Source organism: Mya arenaria, chromosome 13 (genome assembly GCF_026914265.1).
Source record: "Mya arenaria isolate MELC-2E11 chromosome 13, ASM2691426v1".
Classification (NCBI taxonomy): domain Eukaryota; kingdom Metazoa; phylum Mollusca; class Bivalvia; order Myida; family Myidae; genus Mya; species Mya arenaria.
Genome location: NC_069134.1, coordinates 2239682 through 2259085, shown reverse-complemented (window position 1 = coordinate 2259085; position 19404 = coordinate 2239682). Strand labels below are relative to the sequence as shown.

Genomic DNA, 19404 nt, shown 5'->3' with positions numbered 1-19404 from the left:
AGAACCAAGATTTTTTTTATTATAAAAATTGCAAACAAATATTAGCAAGGGAGAAGATAGATTTATGTTTTGATAACTTTTTAAAAGAAACTGCAACATTCTGTGGTAAGTAATAAGATGATAAGATTTTATACGATTTTTCATACATATTGCAAATCCTTTACATACAATTTTATTTCTTTGGATGCCATTTTGGGTGAGTTCAGGAACCATATAACCTGGGACCAATAATACATCATATATGATAAGATAAGATAAATTTTATTTCAAGTCGGCAAGTCGGAATTAACAATATAACATAAGCGACAAGCACTTTTGAACCGACTATAACAATAGTATACATGTTTAAACATATGCTAAGAAAGCTGTAAAATAATTTCGAGCAATGTTAAATAGAGCACATATCACATTACAAAAGCAAATAAAAGAGGTTAAACCTGTGAAAGATAAGCTGCTCTAGACCAGAGGCCTAATAGACACTTAAGACAAATAAAAATAAAAAACTGATAGTCAAAGTCGTTGCAAAAAGTAGATTAAAAGTAGTCTAAACGAGAATATCACCTCAGATCAGATCTGAGCTGACCTGAGCAGCAACTCCTTCACAGCAGCACATACAAGAGCACAAACAATAATAAAGCATGATATGACAATGACAATAGCATATACAAAGAAAGTTTTTATCAGCAAATTACTACATAGTAAGTACTAGTAAGCAAAATTGAGCAGTTAATCAAATCAAGTAGCTTGCAACTATACAAAAGAGCAGAGCATACAACTAGAGCACTTAAACAAGCAAAGGCAAGCAGAAAAACATAACACAAAATAAAATCAGAAGACACAACACAAGCAAGATATAAATTAAGGTAGATATTGAAAATAAGATAAAGATGATGTCCGGCCCTGTAGAACAAGCAGCTAATTTGATTTACACATTGAACACCTGCAGTCCCGGCCATTCCAGTGTGCAATCAAGCTTTTGAATTGATTGTACCGTAATTCACCTAAGAGTTCGGACACCTTAAATTAATTATTTTTTTCGCTGTCCGAATACATAGAAAATTACCATTTTTACATTTTATTTACATGTTTGTTTAACCTGCCTTTTTTCTTCATGTTTGCATTTTACCACTTATTAATTTATCTGTAGTAATCAATGGTCATAAACTTATTTATTACGCCTATAAGTATAAATCCTTCATCAAGTTAATTAAAACACCATTTTATACATGCATTGAACTGAATAAACACATTCTATCGGCTTCAGATCAAAGAGTCACACTGTGTGACGTCACATAACTTACAGTTATACCCACGAGGATCTCGTGGAGAGCATGGACATTGCTATGCAGGATTAATGTATAACTGTACGATTATTGATTCTTACAGTCTATAAGTGAGGTACAAGTTTGAACGTTTATTGGCAGATCGTTTTACAAACATGTCATGTCTATGTTTTCTTAATCCCTTGTTGTTTCTTTAATCCTCCAATAAATATATCACACTTCCTTTTCAACAGGCAATAAATCGTTTAGGATGGGTAGTAACTAATTAACTTCTCACCCTGTTGTATACGGATATAATCTAGCCAGGCATTGTAAAGATAAAAATCAATAATCTTCGTCTGTGAAACTTGATAACTGTGAAAGATATGATTGATGTCCTTTGGGTGTCCGAAAATTAGGTACGCAAAATAAATTATTTTGGAAAATAATTATGGGTGTCCGAATATTTAGAGTGTCCGAACTCTTAGGTGAATTACGGTAATTTGTTGTGTTTCTAAAAGCTTCTGGGAGCGAGTTCCACAGGACCGGAGCAGCATACTTAAAGCTATTTTTTCCAAACCTAGTTGTTGAGACTGTAGAAACTTCAAGTAAGTTTGTATACCTAAAATTATAACCGGCATCATGCACTTTAATTAAATCATTAAAAACAGGTGGACCAATATTATTCAAAATTTTAAAATTCTATAGCCATTGCTCTAGTTCTTTTGATATATAAGCTAGGAAGGTTTGCTCTATTTAGAAGTTGTTCATAATATGTACTGGAGTAGTCATCATATACAAAACGAAAGGCTCTTTCTTGTATTTTTTCAATCTTGTTTGTGCTTTTATTTGAACAGAAATGCCATGTTAACGGACAGAAGTTGAAATTGGATAAGATAAAAGAGTGAAAAATGGTTAGGCGGCTTAATCTACACAAATTTCTGCCTAATCTTTTCAATATATTAAATTGTTGTGCAGCTTTACTACATATGATCATACATGCCATATCCCCCGGGGGGGGGGGGAAAATCCCCCGGAATTCGGACCCATCCCCTGGTCCCCTGCCGGGGGATCCATATCCCCTGGAATTTAAAAAAAATATTTTTTTTTTAAAAATTGCTTCAGGTTGACAGTGGAAATCATCCATAATATTATGAGTGCGAAATTCCATGAAAGACCATGATGACTAAGCCCAAAAATTATTGTAATTAGAGTGTATTTCTGTATTTATTATACCCCGCCTATGAAATAGGGGGATATTGAAATGGCGTTGTCCGTCCGTCCTTCCTTCGGTCCATCCGTCGGTCTTTCCTTCCGTCCGTCCTTCCTTCCGTCCGTCCGTCCGTCCGTCACCTGTGTTTTCTCAGTAACTAGCCGGTATAATTTCATGAAACTTAAAATAAATATGAACCACTATACTGGAATGATGCCCGTCCAAAAAAAAATTTGATTGGTCAATTGTCCTTGGAGTTATTGCCCTTGATTTTTAGAAAAATGCACATTCACAGCCATTTCTCAGTCACTAGCTGGCAGAATTTCATGAAACTTAAAATAAATATGAATTACTATACTGGGATGATGCCTGTTCATTTTTTTTTGGATTGGTCAATTGTACTTGGAGTTATTGCCCTTGATTTTTTGAAATACTCTCATTTACAGCCATTTCTCAGTAACTAGTTGGTAGAAATTCTTGAAACTTGAAATAAATATGAACCAACATACTACAATGATGCCTGTTTATTTATATTTTGGATTGTGTAATTTCTATATGAGTTATTTGCCCTTGATTTATTAAAAGGTCCATGTTTGCAGCCTTTTCTATGCAACTAGATGGTAGAATTTCATGACACTTGGAATAAATAAGAACCAACATACTGTGATGATCCCTGTCTATTTTTCTTTTGGATTGGTCAATTTTTCTTAGAGTTATTGCCCTTGAGTTATTAAAAAATCATTGTTTGCAGCCGTTTCTCAGTAAAACCAATGTGCTTATCTTATTCTTTCTGAGATTTTTTTTAACCTTCAAGCACAAACAAGCAATCAAGCACAAACAAGCCATCGTTGGCGGGGGATATCTTTTCACTGAAAATGCTTGTTATTATATCATAAATGTTGATATTGCGCAAAATTTCGCCGCGTAAAAATCCCCTGGTGTAATATCAAAATTGCCTGGAATTCAGACCAAAATCCCCTGGGATGCCTCTCAGAAATATGGCATGTATGTATGATGCTAATATGATTTTCAAAGGTAAGGGCAAAATCTATGTTGACTCCAAGAAGTTTTACCACTTCATCACATTCAATATTGGCATTTTTAATACTAAGCTTAGGCTTTTTAGAGTGCGTTTTTGTGCCTATGGCGATAGCCTGAAACTTGTCAGGGTTTGCCTGCATGCAGTTAACAGAGAACCAGTTGATAAGAACATTACTTTTGTTTTGAAGGACTGATATCAAAGTATCGAAGTTAAATGAGCTGAAAGAAAGGGTGTTGTCATCAGCACAGTTGTAAAGGGATCCTTGTTTGATGAAATAGAAATATGTTAAAAAGTGAAGGACCAAGGAATCATACTCCCAGATATAACCCATAGAAAAAAGATTATAAAAACAAGCTAAGTTACCCTTAAATTTTATTTCATATCAGTTCCTTGCTCAAAAAGTAAATATCCAACAAACAATTATGAGTTTAAGGTGTTTTTCTTCTTTATTAACTTTATACAATAAAACAGACAACAGTTTTGCCTATGTGAACTGCAAAAATGCCTTCAACCTAGTCCAAATAATAGAGCAGTGACAGATTTTTTTACGATTTTTGATATGGCAAATCCTTCACATGCAAATTGTTTTGTACTAAAAGTAGGTGGTTATTCCGATCAGGATTTCGGGTTAAAACATATTGCATCTTTAAGATATCATAAAAACATGAAATATTACCAGATCATGTTATTTTATATTAATTCCATACACACAAAAATAAATATCAAACAAATTATTATGAGTTTGATGTGTTTTTCTTCATTTCATACTGTCAAAACATAACAATGTATATACATGAAGGGCACCTGCAAGGCTACGCTTCACAGTTTTGCAACAATCAGAACACTTCGGTCATGGCCGAGTTGTTACGATTGTATTTACGAGGTCTATCTGGAAGCTTGCTGGAGTTGGTCAAGTTGTTACGATTGGCTTAATTGTTGCCTGTGTCAGTCAAGTTTCATTTTATTTGAATGTCAAATCCTGTGTTTTTATGCATGTTATGTTTGTTTTCTGAAAAATATTTTTGCACTTACATGGTAAAATATGAATATAAACCTTTATTGTCTATTTCAAACATAAAATACTTCTCTAAATACAATTTCAATATTTTTCAAAACCACCTTTTTTGCACAAACCTCTTCAGAAGTTAGGGATTGGAAGAATCCCATATAACACATCTTTTATTTTAACTAGCCTTCAATCATGCGCTGTTAACTTTAACTGCATATTTGACCCAAGTCACTTTTAATGGTAATTTTATGAAAATCTTTAAAAAGGTAACATAGCCTGTTTCAGTTGGATATATTTATCAATGTTTATACTATATCTAAATAAAATGCTAGCTACAATAATGAGTGATCAGGGATACTCTTTTTATTATTTTGACATTTCTTATGTATCCTTGTAATGAGTCTGCCATTGTAAAAAAAAAATCATCAAAAGACTCGTTGACAGCCATTTAGGTGGACTAAATAAAATGTCATTATTCAGTCATGATATAATCAAACATTGTCAACAAGAGCAAAATTCAAGTTCTGATATGCATGGGCAAATTTGTACGACTGCATAACATTTCGTGTGGAAAGCTAACATCATGCCAAAGGTAATGTTTTAAAGTTTATCAAATATTTTCTTGGAAGTGAATCTGAAAAACAATAACAGCAGTTTACTGTAGCCATTATTATTGATTAACAGCTACCTCTACTACCATTGATTAACACTTCGCAATACTTTGCATATAACATTGACTTGACAGAGACCAAATTATAGTAACAAATGCTGCTTGCAATATGCTTATATCACAGTAAGGAAATAGTGAGGAAAATTGTAGCCCATAGCAAAATCTGCCAAAAAGCCATGTGGTAGTGTACCTCTAAGTGCTGTATTGCAAATTCCTACGCAATGGTTTATAACAAGAAATACCTTAGAAGTCCCCTTTCAGGCGAATACTGTTTGCCTCCCAGAGTTGGCAAAAGTGTTTTGTATAATTGATGTTTTGGCCCTACTGATAATAGTCAAATAAAAAGAACATACATGTAGATAAAATTATTTAACTACTGTTACACTATGTGCATGACTGCATCTTTATAACTTCACAACTTTGTAGCTGCGTGATGGCAAGTCAGCCTGGTGGTCACTGCTATTGTGGGGCTCCAGAAATACCTACACCATACTACTTTCTGTGTGATATGTGTAAACGCAAGTTTCATGAAGGTAAGTTTCATATTTACTCTATTTTCCCTTTCATGTTTTTCACAGAAATAAAGTCAAGGTATTGTTTAGGCTTATTTTTCATTGATTAATTTGTCCAAACCCTCTCTGCACAAATGTTGAAAACATGATTTTCGTCACATTGTTGTTTTGAAGTTTGTTCATATTTTTTCTATAAATTGTTGTGTTTATCTAAAGCAAATGATAAGAATCTGATTGGTATTGCATGTTTTATATTCATGTTAAATATGTTCTATTTGTGTGAAGAGTGTTTGAAGACGAGCGCAGTGTCCGTACTGAAGGGAGACTTCATGTTCCAATTCCGATGTACAGTGTGTGCAGGTGGGGAGGAAGAGTTTACCAGGACACGCCTCCAGTGGTGCGTGCATTTCAATTTTTTAATGCCCCAAAAGGTGGGTATATTAAAATCATACCCTAAGTCCAGTTCAACCCCCATTACCATACTTCACAGGTGAAGGTCAAACTTCAACTTTAATCATTATGGAATGCAGCAAACATTCTAATGGAGTATCCTTATCCAGGCTGTAACTTTGTCAGCCATGTGGATTTTAAGTTAAATTGGCACACATGTTCGATACATAGAGGCCATGTGCTGTATATGTATGTATCTCAAAGTTCAAAGTCACACTTATAGTATAATATTTATGGAATGGTGCATATATGCACATTGATAGAGCTCATTATAGTGTCTGTCTTCCTCAATAAGACAATATCATATCCGTCTTCCTCAATATAATACCCATCTTCCTTATTATAATGCCGTATTCCTCATTTTAATACCTGTCTTTCTATCTTACTCAATATAATTCTTGTCTACATCATTATAATACCTGTCTCTCTTATAATTATACCCCCACAAACGAAGTTTGAGGGGGTATATAGGAGTGAGCTTGTTGGTCGGTCGGTCTGTCTGTCGGTCGGTCTGTCGGTTTCCATGGTTTCCGAACGATAACTCATGAAAGGCTAGACAGATTTGAAAAATTTTTGGTACACAGGTGTAACATCAGAAGATACAGGTCAAGTTCAATATTGTGGCTGGTGGGGCAAAGGTCAAGGTCACTGTAACTAAAAATAGAAAAAACGGTTTCCGGACGATAACTCATGAAAGGCTTGACAGATTTGAACAATATTTTGTACACAGGTGTAACATCAGAAGATACAGGTCAAGTTCGATATTGGGGCTGGTGGGGCCAAGGTCAAGGTCACTGTTACTAAAAATAGAAAAACGGTTTCCAGACGATAACTCATGAAAGGCTAGACAGATTTGAACAATTTTTGGTACACAGATGTAACATCAGAAGATACAGGTCAAGTTCGATATTGGGGCTGGTGGGACCAAGGTCAAGGTCACTGTTACTAAAAATAGAAAAACGGTTTCCGGACGATTACTCATGAAAGGCTAGACAGATTTGAACAACTTTTGGTACACAGGTGTAACATCAGAAGATACAGTTTGGTACACTGGTGTAACATCAGAAGATATAGGTCAAGTTCGATATTGGGGCTGGTGGGGCCAAGGTCAAGGTCACTGTTACTAAAAGTAGAAAAACGGTTTCCGGACGATAACTCATGAAAGACTTGACAGATTTGAACAATTTTTGGTACACAGGTGTAACATCAGAAGATACAGGTCAAGTTCGATATTGGGGCTGGTGGGGTCAAGGTCACTGTAACTAAAAATAGAAAAACGGTTTCCAGACAATAACTCATGAAAGGCTAGACAGATTTGAACAATTTTTGGTACACAGGTGTAACATCAGAAGATACAGGTCAAGTTCGATATTGGGGCTGGTGGGGCCAAGGTCAAGGTCACTGTTACTAAAAATAGAAAAACGGTTTCCGGACGATAACTCATGAAAGGCTAGTTTTTCTTGTCAGCAGTGTAACTTCTAAATTCTTCAACAGATTTAAATAAAACAATACATGCATGATAAAAGAAGATGCAGTGTGCAGTAACCTTGGAGATATGGCCTCTTTTCAAAGGAATGGTTTGCCATTCCTGTGTCCAGGCGGCATTTGGGGGTATTCGTCACTCCTATGACAGCTCTAGTTATATCTGTACAGATGTTGTTGTATGTGACAATTGTGTTGCAGGATCCACGTGGTTCACCTAGCTCTGTACAACCTGCAGCTGGCCGGTTCTGGCATGTGTGGCTATTTTCGCTGGAAGGAACACATCTGTACATTTATAGACAAACACTGGGCCACATTCTTTGGATCTCACAGGTAACTGCATAGCTCATGTGTTATTGTTACCTTTCCAGCAATTTATAAAATATAATAAGTAGCTTAAGGGAGATTTTGACTGCCTATGTTTTTATGCCCCCGAAGGTGGGCATATTAAAATCGCACCGTCTGTCCGTCCGTCCGTCCGGCTCTGTAACTTTCCCTTGTATGGACAGATTTTAAAATAACTTGCCACATGTGTTCCACATACCAAGACGACGTGTGGTGTGCAAGACCCGTGTCCCTACCTCAAAGGTCAAGGTCACACTTAGTGTTTATTTACAATGGAGTGCTGCATATAAGGACATAGAGTATAGGTTGTCGTGTCCGGGCTGTAACTTTCCCTTGTATGGACAGATTTTAAAATAACTTGCCACATGTGTACCACATACCAAGACGATGTGTCGCGTGCAAGACCCGTGTCACTACCTCAAAGGTCAAGGTCACACTTAGTGTTTATTCACAATGGAGTGCTGCATATAAGGACATAGAGTATAGGTTGTCGTGTCCGGGCTGTAACTTTCCCTTGTATGGACAGATTTTAAAATAACTTGCCACATGTGTTCCACATACCAAGATGACGTGTCGCGTGCAAGACCCGTGTCCCTACCTCAAAGGTCAAGGTCACACTTAGTGTTTATTCACAATGGAGTGCTGCATATAAGGACATAGAGTATAGGTTGTCGTGTCGGGGCTGTAACTTTCTCTTGTATGGACAGATTTTAAAATAACTTGCCACATGTGTTCCACATACCAAGACGACGTGTCGCGTGCAAGACCCGCGTCCCTACCTCAAAGGTCAAGGTCACACTTAGTGTTTATTTACAATGGAGTGCTGCATATAAGGACATAGAGTATAGGTTGTCGTGTCCGGGCTGTAACTTTCCCTTGTATGGACAGATTTTAAAATAACTTGCCACATGTGTTCCACAAACCAAGACGACGTGTCGCGTACAAAACCCATGTCCCTACCTCAAAGGTCAAGGTCACACTTAGTGTTTATTTACAATGGAGTGCTGCATATAAGGACATAGAGTATAGGTTGTTGTGTCCGGGCTGTAACTTTCCCTTGTATGGACAGATTTTAAAATAACTTGCCACATGTGTTCCACATACCAAGACGATGTGTCGCGTGCAAGACCCGTGTCCCTACCTCAAAGGTCAAGGTCACACTTAGTGTTTATTTACAATGGAATGCTGCATATAAGGACATAGAGTATAGGTTGTCGTGTCCGGGCTGTAACTTTCCCTTGTATGGACAGATTTTAAAATAACTTGCCACATGTGTTCCACATACCAAGATGACATGTCGCGTGCAAGACCCGTATCACTACCTCAAAGGTCAAGGTCACACTTAGTGTTTATTCACAATGGAGTGCTGCATATAAGGACATAGAGTATAGGTTGTCGTGTCCGGGCTGTAACTTTCCCTTGTATGGACAGATTTTAAAATAACTTGCCACATGTGTTGCACATACCAAGATGACGTGTCACTTGCAAGACCCGTGTCCCTACCTCAAAGGTCAAGGTCACACTTAGTGTTTATTCACAATGGAGTGCTGCATATAAGGACATAGAGTATAGGTTGTCGTGTCCGGGCTGTAACTTTCTCTTGTATGGACAGATTTTAAAATAACTTGCCACATGTGTTGCACATACCAAGACGACGTGTCACTTGCAAGACCCGTGTCCCTACCTCAAAGGTCAAGGTCACACTTAGTGTTTATTCACAATGGAGTGCTGCATATAAGAACATAGAGTATAGGTTGTCGTGTCCGGGCTGTAACTTTCCCTTGTATGGACAGATTTTAAAATAACTTGCCACATGTGTTGCACATACCAAGACGACGTGTCACTTGCAAGACCCGTGTCCCTACCTCAAAGGTCAAGGTCACACTTAGTGTTTATTCACAATGGAGTGCTGCATACAAGGACATAGGGTATAGGTTGTCGTGTCCGGGCTGTAACTTTCTCTTGTATGGACAGATTTTAAAATAACTTTCTACATGTGTTCCACATACGAAGACGACGTGTCGTGTGCAAGACCCATGTCCCTACCTCTAAGGTGAAAGATACACTAAGTGTTTATTCACAAGGGAATTCTGAATATAAGGACATAACAGTGTAGGTTGTCAAGTATGGGTGGTATTTTTTTATGTTCAGAGGCAATTTAAAATAACTTGCCATATGTATTTGACACGTAAAGGCAAGATCAACTTTTCATGTACTGACCTTGTTCGTAGGTCAATGTCACATTCGGGGGCATTCGTCACATACTGTGACAGTTCTTGTTTTATACTACTGTAATCGTAGAAGTATTGTGGTATTTACTATAAAATTATGAATATATGTGAACTTGTATTCTTCTTTAAATATTTATTTAAAAGGAACACCTGCATATTTGTCATTGCTTTAGTATGTTCACATTTCAAAGTGAGATTCATGTAATAACTGGAAGATGCTCAATTAATTCCAGGAAAAAGACGTCTCTATGGCATGGCACAGTGGCGGGAGTATTATCATCAGGGTGTCCAGGGATCTTCATTTCTGGTGCCCAGGAGTTGAAGGAAACAGGCTGGTGGAGATTGGCGGAAACCAAACCACCTAACCCCCACAAGATAGGTAGCTAATTCAGGGGGTGTTACTGTGTTCAGGTTTTAAAGTAACATTAGAATCATATTTGTTTTCAATGAAAACAGTGTAAGTGAACAGACCAGGTAACTGAGTTTTCACCTAGCATTTTTAAATTAGAATGCTCTTATTAAATAAGAAAATTAGTAAACTTGATGTTTTACTTCATTATTCTGTATTTTTAGCCACTCCTGTAAGTAAGCCAGCATCAAGGAAGAAAGAGACCCCCAGTCCCACTGAGCCACCAAAAGAAGGCCTGCGAAGTCGACGGGGAAAAACATCCATACAGGCAGCAATGGAACTCAAGGCTAAACGGGCAACATTGATGGTAGAGTGGTTTGGGAAAGCATATAATGATAGATTATAAAGTATAGTTGAGAAACTGTTCAAACCTTAAATATTTAATTATTGAGTGTATGCATACTATTAAGTAAAAAAAGTTTTATCACAGTCAAATTGCAAATAGATGACCAAAATTTAGGTAAGAAATGACAGCCATATTTTCAAGATCACCTGACTGATTGCAAATTAGTGAACTCAAAAACAATGTGTATTCTTAAGCTATTAAAAATACTATACATAGAGTCAATGATATCTACATTTGCAGGAGGCAAAAGAGATTCGAAAGACAAAGCTAGCACGAAGGGAGGGTGACCGGTCAGCCACCACACCATCTCCGTCCCCGAGTAGTGGGAGCAGCAGCAGCCAAGTGCCCCAAAGCCTACTGACAGAACACCTCCCCCTCTCCACACCTGTCCTCCACTCTCCAATCAAGCAAGAGTCCGCACCCTCCCTCACGTTTACCGGGATGTTCCCCTCTGGTGATGCCCCTGTATTCTCAGGTGTGCCTGCCACCCCCACTGGGTCTGTCGGTACAGGGACCCTAGTGTCTCCTTGCTCCAGCTCCCTGCATGATTTCAGTGATGAGAACAGCAATGTGTCACAGAGCAGCTACCTCACTGAAAAAGACCTCAAGCTTCAGTGTATGTATTTGTAGTTGGACAAACGTTTGGATTCATGTGAATAGACATCAAATGCCTAGTGGATATCAGATTTGTTATAAAATCCTGGTCCTTACCGACCAACATAGGAAACGATTTGAAATAAATTGTCTTTTCTGAATTTCTTTATCCATATATCTGTGATATATATTGATGCAAAACACTACTGGATTTGAAACAGCAACACCTTGTTTCTCTGCCTGCAGCCACTGTGCCAAACCTACTGTTGTCTGAGGATGTGGGTGGCCATGAGGGAGATGACAGTGACTTTGAGATTGACCCTGGGACCCTCTCACCAGCACCCCCAGGCTCACCCATACGCATGCAAGATTCACCCACTGTACAGGAGATGCTGTCTGCTATTGGTGAGGGGAGGGTTTAACACTACACTAAAGTTAAATAAGTCCAGTGGTAATAAGTCTATCTACTTCAAAATGGAATTCAAGAAAATATATCATCGGGATGGTAACTACATTGTTTACCTATCTTATTGATGATCAAGAATCAGTGAGGTAAAATTATTTTGGAAAGTAAGCACATGTGAGAGCACTCATCATGATGAGTTGTTTTGAGTTTCATTATTATATCAGACTTAAGCTGAAACTTATCTGAATTTGTAGATTCACACTCATCTGTAAGCCAAATGTTGTTGGAGGACAGCAGTAACCTGGGCAGTAGTCTCCATGACAGTAGTTATCAAGAGAGCATCTCTATGGATACCAGTCTCCATGACAATGCCAGTTGCTACAGCAACAGTAACCATGGAGATAACTCACACTTCTTCCGAAACTTTAGCATGGACGGCAGCCAGATGGACCGAAGTGAACAAAGCAAAGGTACAGGTAGTTTGTGGTTTCTTCATGTCTTGTGCAAAGTGAATACAAATTTTATTTCTTTGTTGTTTTTTCTATTCAATCTTGTCCTGTTCTGCACATTTTTCCAGGCAAAATGATGTTTTTTGCTTTGTAAGAAAAGTTACTGGTACTGTATATCATTGTATTTTTAAGTATTTGCCTTCTTTGTTGATCACCACAATATACCATGATTTTTTGTTCTCTTTAGATGATGGGGAGGAGGCATCAGTTGTGGACTCTGAGAGCGACAGTGACAGTGACTCAGACGTGGACAGACAGGTGGATGGACATGCTGGGACAGCATCTACAGGCAGGAAGAGGAAGCTTAACACAGAAGACAAGGAACCAGAGACAGCAGCACCTGAACCGAAGTGGGTTCATAGATTTACACTCGTATCATGTTGTTACTTTTTCAATCCATGAACTACATGTATGAAGTTCTACTATGTATTGTTTAGAGGTGGATTGTCAGTTGTAATTGGTTGAAATGTGCAACTGCATTATAGGACATGAAAAAAGTGGACATAATAACTAAAACACTGCACATATGTTTAAACAAAACAATATTTAATACCATTTTGCAGCTAATGAGCCTAGGTTGACCTTTATAAACTCTAACACAACTGAATGACCCTTCTTTCAGATGCCTGTTGATGAGTATGTATGAGGAAAGGCTGTTGTTGAAGAAGCTGGAGGCCGCAGCAGAGAGAGCCCCCCTACCACCACATGTGAACAGATTCAAGAGGAAACTTCTTGTCAGACAGGTTGGTAGAGGCATTTGGGGATTACATAATGAAAGCACCTTTTTTGCGTCCGTCTTTTGAGTCCCAACTTAGCCTATTATAATCTAAAAATACAGTCGGTGGAATTACACGATATCCCAAGTGTTTGTGTGTTAACTATTGCAATGTTTAAAGAATGAAATGTTAAGACAAACTATGATTGGCTCTCATCGCCATTAATGTGTATGTTTCCAGTTGAAACGAGAGCATGGCCTGCCCGTGTTTGACCTAGATGCTGAGATGAACAGGCTCGCCCAGGTGGCCTGGGGCGTACATGCAAACACCAGGGTATGGACGAAATTGGTGGTCAGGAGATATTATCCTCAGATAAAACAAATGCATAGGCAAACAATGAAATGTATTTATGGATGTAGCTTTGCGTTGATATTTAACTTGAGAACAATCATTTTGAATTGTGTCACCTGAAAGTTATTCGTATTGGAAAAGTATTTCTGTTTTGGTAGGAAGGCTGTTTTGCAAGAATGTCACAGGGATACACATAGAATACATGTAATGAAGATAGTCATGGTTTGTTTTATTAACTTTGCCTTATTGTAAAGCAGTTGGGATTCAGTTCAATAAATGAATTTCTATGTCAGGATCAACATCAGCTGATACCCGGAGACTGTTACCATGGTGACATGAGAGTGCTGGACAAATTCCAGGTAAACATGCAGGTTGTTGGTTTCATTGATAAAAGACAACATTGTTATAGCATCACAAATGAAATCTGCCTTTTTAACTCATCCTTATTGTTCTAGCCTGTCCACATCTTCATAATGCAAAATCTTTTAATTTGACTAAAAAATGTTAAAGACACACATGTAACCAGAACCAAAATGCACATTTAGCAAGACACCTAATTCTTGCTTAATGAGTGTTTAGTTATGCCCCTTGATTGTCGGAAGAAGTTTAAAGTTAAACATAACTCAAAATCTGTTCAGATGAAACCCTGTGCATATGTTGCCAAAGACAGTATTGACATTTTTAGCAAGACCTAAAACTCTTGACATCAAAAAATGTCCAGTTATGCCCCCTTTTCCTCAGTGATGCCAATTCATCTTTTCTTCCTTTTTTTGTCCACAAAACTTTAAAGTTTCAATTGTTGTCCTTTATCTGATATGTTCAAAAAAAATTTTTGTATATAGTGTGATGGAGATACTCTCTTTTTCATATTGGTTTCCTCTTTTTCACAAATTTGCGTTGGCATCCCTGTAATTTCTTCTGATGTGGCAGCTTTTCTGATTCAGTTGTGTAATCTTGAAGCATTTATACCAGAATAAGTTATCACCTTTTTGAAGCAAAAGTGTGATTTTCTGTTATGATGTAGTTAATAGGATCATCTTTAAAAGGAATGAAGAAAAGAAAAAAGTTGTATCCATGATCTTACTTCTTAGATTTGTGTACTTATATTATTTATATGTTATAATAACCCACATGGCGTGAATTGCGGAGAATTATATTCCAGACCCAGACGTACAACAAGACGAGACTCCAGCAGCAGCAGCAGCCCTCCTTCCTCAACCGTCTTGTTGGCTACGAGGACGACCAGCTACACTGCATACGCAGTCCATACACCGCCAGGTAATAAGTAAATAAATAGTTTCTTCTAAAAGTTAAACCACCATTAAACAATCTTAACAGCCTTCACACCTTTTCCACACATCCAGTTGTTGATGTTGATAATGAGTTTCATTAATCCATTTCTGTTTCAAAAAGAAAGTGTAATGTCAGAATGCAAATGTTAATGTACAATGGTTCCTATGTCAAATTGTCCATTGATCTTGTCATACTTGAGATATTCTTTTGAGTCATCAGCCGTTTTTTGGGTGCTAAATTGCTTGACTGATGTTTGTTTTGGTAGGAAATATGATGGTTTAGGTCTGCAATTATTGCTAATGGAATCTCATATACATCGTTGATTACTTTAAATGTATGCAGGATCCTGAAGCCATTCATTAGAAGGGATTATGAATCACGACCCTTGAAACTGCAGCTGTTGGAGGAAATCAAGGCCTACCCCCACAGGTTTGCTAGTAATTCAGGGCTTGCATTATCAGGCATGGAAATATCATAAAAAAATAAAATCAAATGTGGAAGGTTTAGTTGATATAAGTATAAACCTGAATGTAACTGATAAGCTACTTAAATTTACATTAAGTGAATTTTAATGTGCCCTTTACATATTAATTAACATTCAGTTGACTTGACCATGTAAAATAGGCAGGCAACCCTGTATATTGTTATATTTGTGAAAGTTTGAGTATAAAAAAATATAAAATACACAATACAAAACAATATTTCATCTGTATTATACACTGAACATTATGTACATTGTTCCTTAATGTGCTGTCATTGTTTCAGACATGACAGTTCATGGACACCAGATCCCAGCCCCTCTATCGACTACTGTTACGTGCGCCCCCAACACATACCTTCCGTCAACACCCTGTGTCGAGAGTTCTTTTGGCCGGGCTTAGACTGTACGTACAGTTCATGTTAGATAATTATTATTTTAACAACAGAAACATTAACTCTAAAATAATAATTGAATATTGGTTTCCAAAAGATATAATCATGATTTAAAAAAAGATGGTAATGTATAGATACGAGGGGGAGTCAATAAGTTCGTGAACGAGCGTTTTAAAAAAACAAATGCGCGTTTGCGTGTAATGAAATTTAATATACACAATAACAAATATGTTTTCAAAACATGTACAAAAAATAAATGTGAATACAATAACAATTACTAATATAAATAAAAAATACGAAATACCAATCTGCAATACCGCGGCGCACTTCGGAACAATGTCATGATGTTGACGTTATGGGCGTTACTGTTTCTCAAAATACTCTCCACTCTCTTGGACACATTTCTGATGGCGGACAACCCATTTCCGGTACACCTCTGTAAACCATGTCTCGGACAGGGACGCGAACGATGACTGGACTGCACTGCGGAGCTCTGCCAGACATTCGAAACGTCTCCCGCGAAGATCGGCCTTCAGTCTTGGAAAAATCGCGAAGTCCATAGGGGCGAGGTCAGGTGAGTACGGCGAATGATTGAGACGCTCAAATCCTAAAAAGTCAATCGTCATCAGTGTTTCCTGTGCACGGTGGGCCGGGGCGTTATCATGGTGAAAGATGAGATTCTCGATCTCAACATCCGGGCACTTCTTCTGGATGGCGTGAACGAGATCACGGCGCAGAACCTGTGAACAAATTAAAATAAAATAAGGGAATTAATCATAAAAGAAACAAACATGAAACACTTTATTATTTTTGTAAATAAGCATTTAGTTAAAATATAATATTTAAATCCAACTAATAAAACAATATTTTTAGACTTTTAGTACATTTTACTGTCTGATAATAACCCGCATTGACGGTCTTGTCAGTGGGAATGGCATGTGACAGGAGTATGCCCCGGTGATCCATGCAGACGAGGAACATCACTTTTTTCGCTGACTTGATGACCTTTGCTTTCTTTGGTGGCGGTGAAGAGGGTCGTTTCCATACCATTGACTCAGCTTTTGTTTCAGGGTCATAGAAGTGTAGCCATGTTTCATCGCACGTGACGATTTTATTTAAGAAATGGTCGCCTTCTCTGGCGTGACGTGCCAGAAAGCACTGTGACGTTTCCACGCGCACGTTTTTTTTCATTTTCCGACAAAAGTCGCGGCACCCATCGTGCTGAGACTTTCCTCATTCCCAGATCGTTTGTAATTATTTTTGCATTGTGCCGTGCGATAAATCAAACATATCTGCAAGTTCGTCGATGCTTCTTCGTCTGTCGGTAGAAAGCTCGGATGCAACAGCTAGCTTCAATGAGTCACTGGTTACCGGTCTTCCTGCTCATTTGTCATCGTTGATGTCCTCTCTCCCATTTGAAAATCTCCTGTGCCACTTGTAAACTAAACTTCGCTTACATGATTGTCCGGTGTTTCCCTGGTTCATGAACTTGAGCGTGTCGGTGGGCGTCATTCCGACTCTAACGCAATGCTTAATGACAGCCCGCTTCTCAACGTTATCCATTGACGTCATTTACTTGAAGATAATCCTAGTGTGGGTATTTTAAAAGGTCAGCGCACCGTTGTTGTTTATGGTATGACGTCAAAACTTCGTATATACATGATCGACACGTCAAAGTGACGTCAGTAAAAGTCTCGCCTGAATCACACGCTCTTTTCCCGCAAAAATGACATACTTTATATAACATTGTTATGTTAGATAGAGCGCCATTTCAAAGTGCGCCGCGTTGTTGACAGTGTATAATAATAAATCGTCATAAAATATTTAAAATATGAAATAAGTTAGTAATTAATTTCCATATTTATTAAATCACATGTGAAATATGATGTTAAAAACAATTCAAGAAAAATAAAGATGTACAATAAGCGACAAAAAGGGGTCGTTCACCAACTTATTGACTCCCCCTCGTAGAACTATAAATGCAAGATTGTGTGATCATTGGAAATCAGATGGAAATTTATGTTCCCAAAACAACCATTAATTCCAATAAAGGCCTCTGGCTGCTGACTCAAAAATATCATCAGTATCATAACAGTATCCATTATAATGTGTTTACGACAATGATAGATATATAAATTAGTAATAATTCCCTTCTTCTGTCTATAACAGTTAATAAACCTTTCATTTAGGACTCATTTCAGCTTGACTTTAAACTATAAGTGTTTGTGATTTTTATGTAGACATATATATATAAGTATAAAATGATATCCTGTGTCAAATTTATTTAAATTATGAACACAGCTATATCTGTTATTTCGACGAATAGTCTTATACCTTCTATGTAATAGCCTGCAATTTGACACGTTTTAACGTCCATTGTTTCTTTATGTGATAAGTATTGTATTGATTTCAGTGTCTGAATGTTTGCAATATCCAGACTTCAGTTGCGTGGTTCTCTTCAGGTAAACTCACATGTAACTTTTGGAATTGTTTCAATCTTAACGAATTGAAAATGAATTGCATAAACAAACTGTTAATGATGAATATGATATTTTCAAGAAATATTAAAACTGCTTTCATTTTTTGAGAATAGCTTAAAAGTTATTTTAGACTTTAATGCCACAGTATAAGCCCTATTTTTATTCTTAATCAAGTAGGAAGAACTAAGAACATTGAGTTTTTATTCCAAAACTTGGCTATAACCGTATTTTATTTCGCAGGAAGATAGTGATAGGGTTTGCGTTCATGGTTCCTGACGTGAAGCAGAATGAGGCGTACATTTCCTTCATCTTTACGCACCCAGAGTGGCGGCGGGCAAACATCGCAACATTCATGCTTTACCATCTCATACAGGTATCGTTGTCAGAGATGTTTTGCATGCTGGATTTTAATTTTGATAAGACCAAACTGTGAAAAATGGAAATACAAAAAACAATTGTATGATTCTTAACTTTATTTGTGAAATGTTGTGCATAGTGATTAACTATTTTATATTATATTTTGTATGATTTTTAAAATGTTATTTAAAGTAAATGCAAAAGAATTAAATTATTTTGAGTTTTATGAAGAAATTAAGCCCAAATCATGAATGCATTCAGAACTATATAAGTGAACTCCATGTACTAGTACATTTGAACAACATGAAATCATATAACCTCAATCTTTTTCATTCTTCTTCAATTTAATGTAACCATTATTGAAAGGATGAGAGGGGGCTAGTGGTTTGGTGTCTTCCCCTAACCTAAGAGGTTGTAGGTTTGAGCCATACCACAGACAAGTTTCCTTGGCCTCTTACCATGGAAATGGGTGTTACTTATATCATCTTGGGCATTATAGCTGTCTTTACTAGCTGAAATAAATCTGTTAACTGTTCCTTTTTTTACAAGACGTGTATGGGGAAGGATGTGACCCTGCACTGTTCTGCCACCAACACCGCCATGCTTCTCTACCAGAAGTTTGGCTTCAAACCCGAGGAGTTTATACTCGACTTTTACGACAAATACTTCCCCGCGGACACACGAGAGTGCAAACATGCCTTCCTGCTACGCTTACGGAGATGACCACTGTCGATGTATGTGAAATTACCTCTGTTATTGTTATGTTTCATGGAAATAAATGTTCTAGATGACATCAGTCTGTTTTATATGTTTTAAATCTGGAATTCTATGAAAAGTCATCATCACTTATAAAT

The 19404-nt window shown here is 37.3% G+C and overlaps 1 protein-coding gene across 4 annotated transcripts; it reads left to right on the top strand.

Moving 5' to 3' along the window:
• Positions 1 to 19: 19 nt before the first annotated feature.
• Positions 20 to 19346, top strand: LOC128213852 (cysteine-rich protein 2-binding protein-like). 4 transcript variants are annotated; one of them, XM_052919919.1, is made up of 19 exons: positions 20 to 105; positions 5623 to 5729; positions 5994 to 6105; positions 7842 to 7973; positions 10450 to 10595; positions 10790 to 10932; positions 11212 to 11587; positions 11812 to 11970; positions 12226 to 12441; positions 12668 to 12830; positions 13103 to 13223; positions 13437 to 13529; positions 13841 to 13906; positions 14710 to 14825; positions 15183 to 15269; positions 15606 to 15724; positions 18127 to 18175; positions 18434 to 18566; positions 19100 to 19346. In XM_052919919.1, the coding sequence occupies exons 2-19, from the start codon at positions 5630 to 5632 to the stop codon at positions 19271 to 19273; spliced, it is 2505 nt and encodes an 834-aa protein (XP_052775879.1). In that variant the 5' UTR covers positions 20 to 105; positions 5623 to 5629; the 3' UTR covers positions 19274 to 19346. The 4 variants fall into 4 exon arrangements, with proteins under 4 accessions (XP_052775879.1, XP_052775880.1, XP_052775876.1 ...); XM_052919920.1 differs by lacking the exon at positions 20 to 105 and adding an exon at positions 4345 to 4461; XM_052919916.1 differs by lacking the exon at positions 20 to 105 and adding an exon at positions 4355 to 4422.
• The last annotated feature ends 58 nt before the right edge of the window (positions 19347 to 19404 follow it).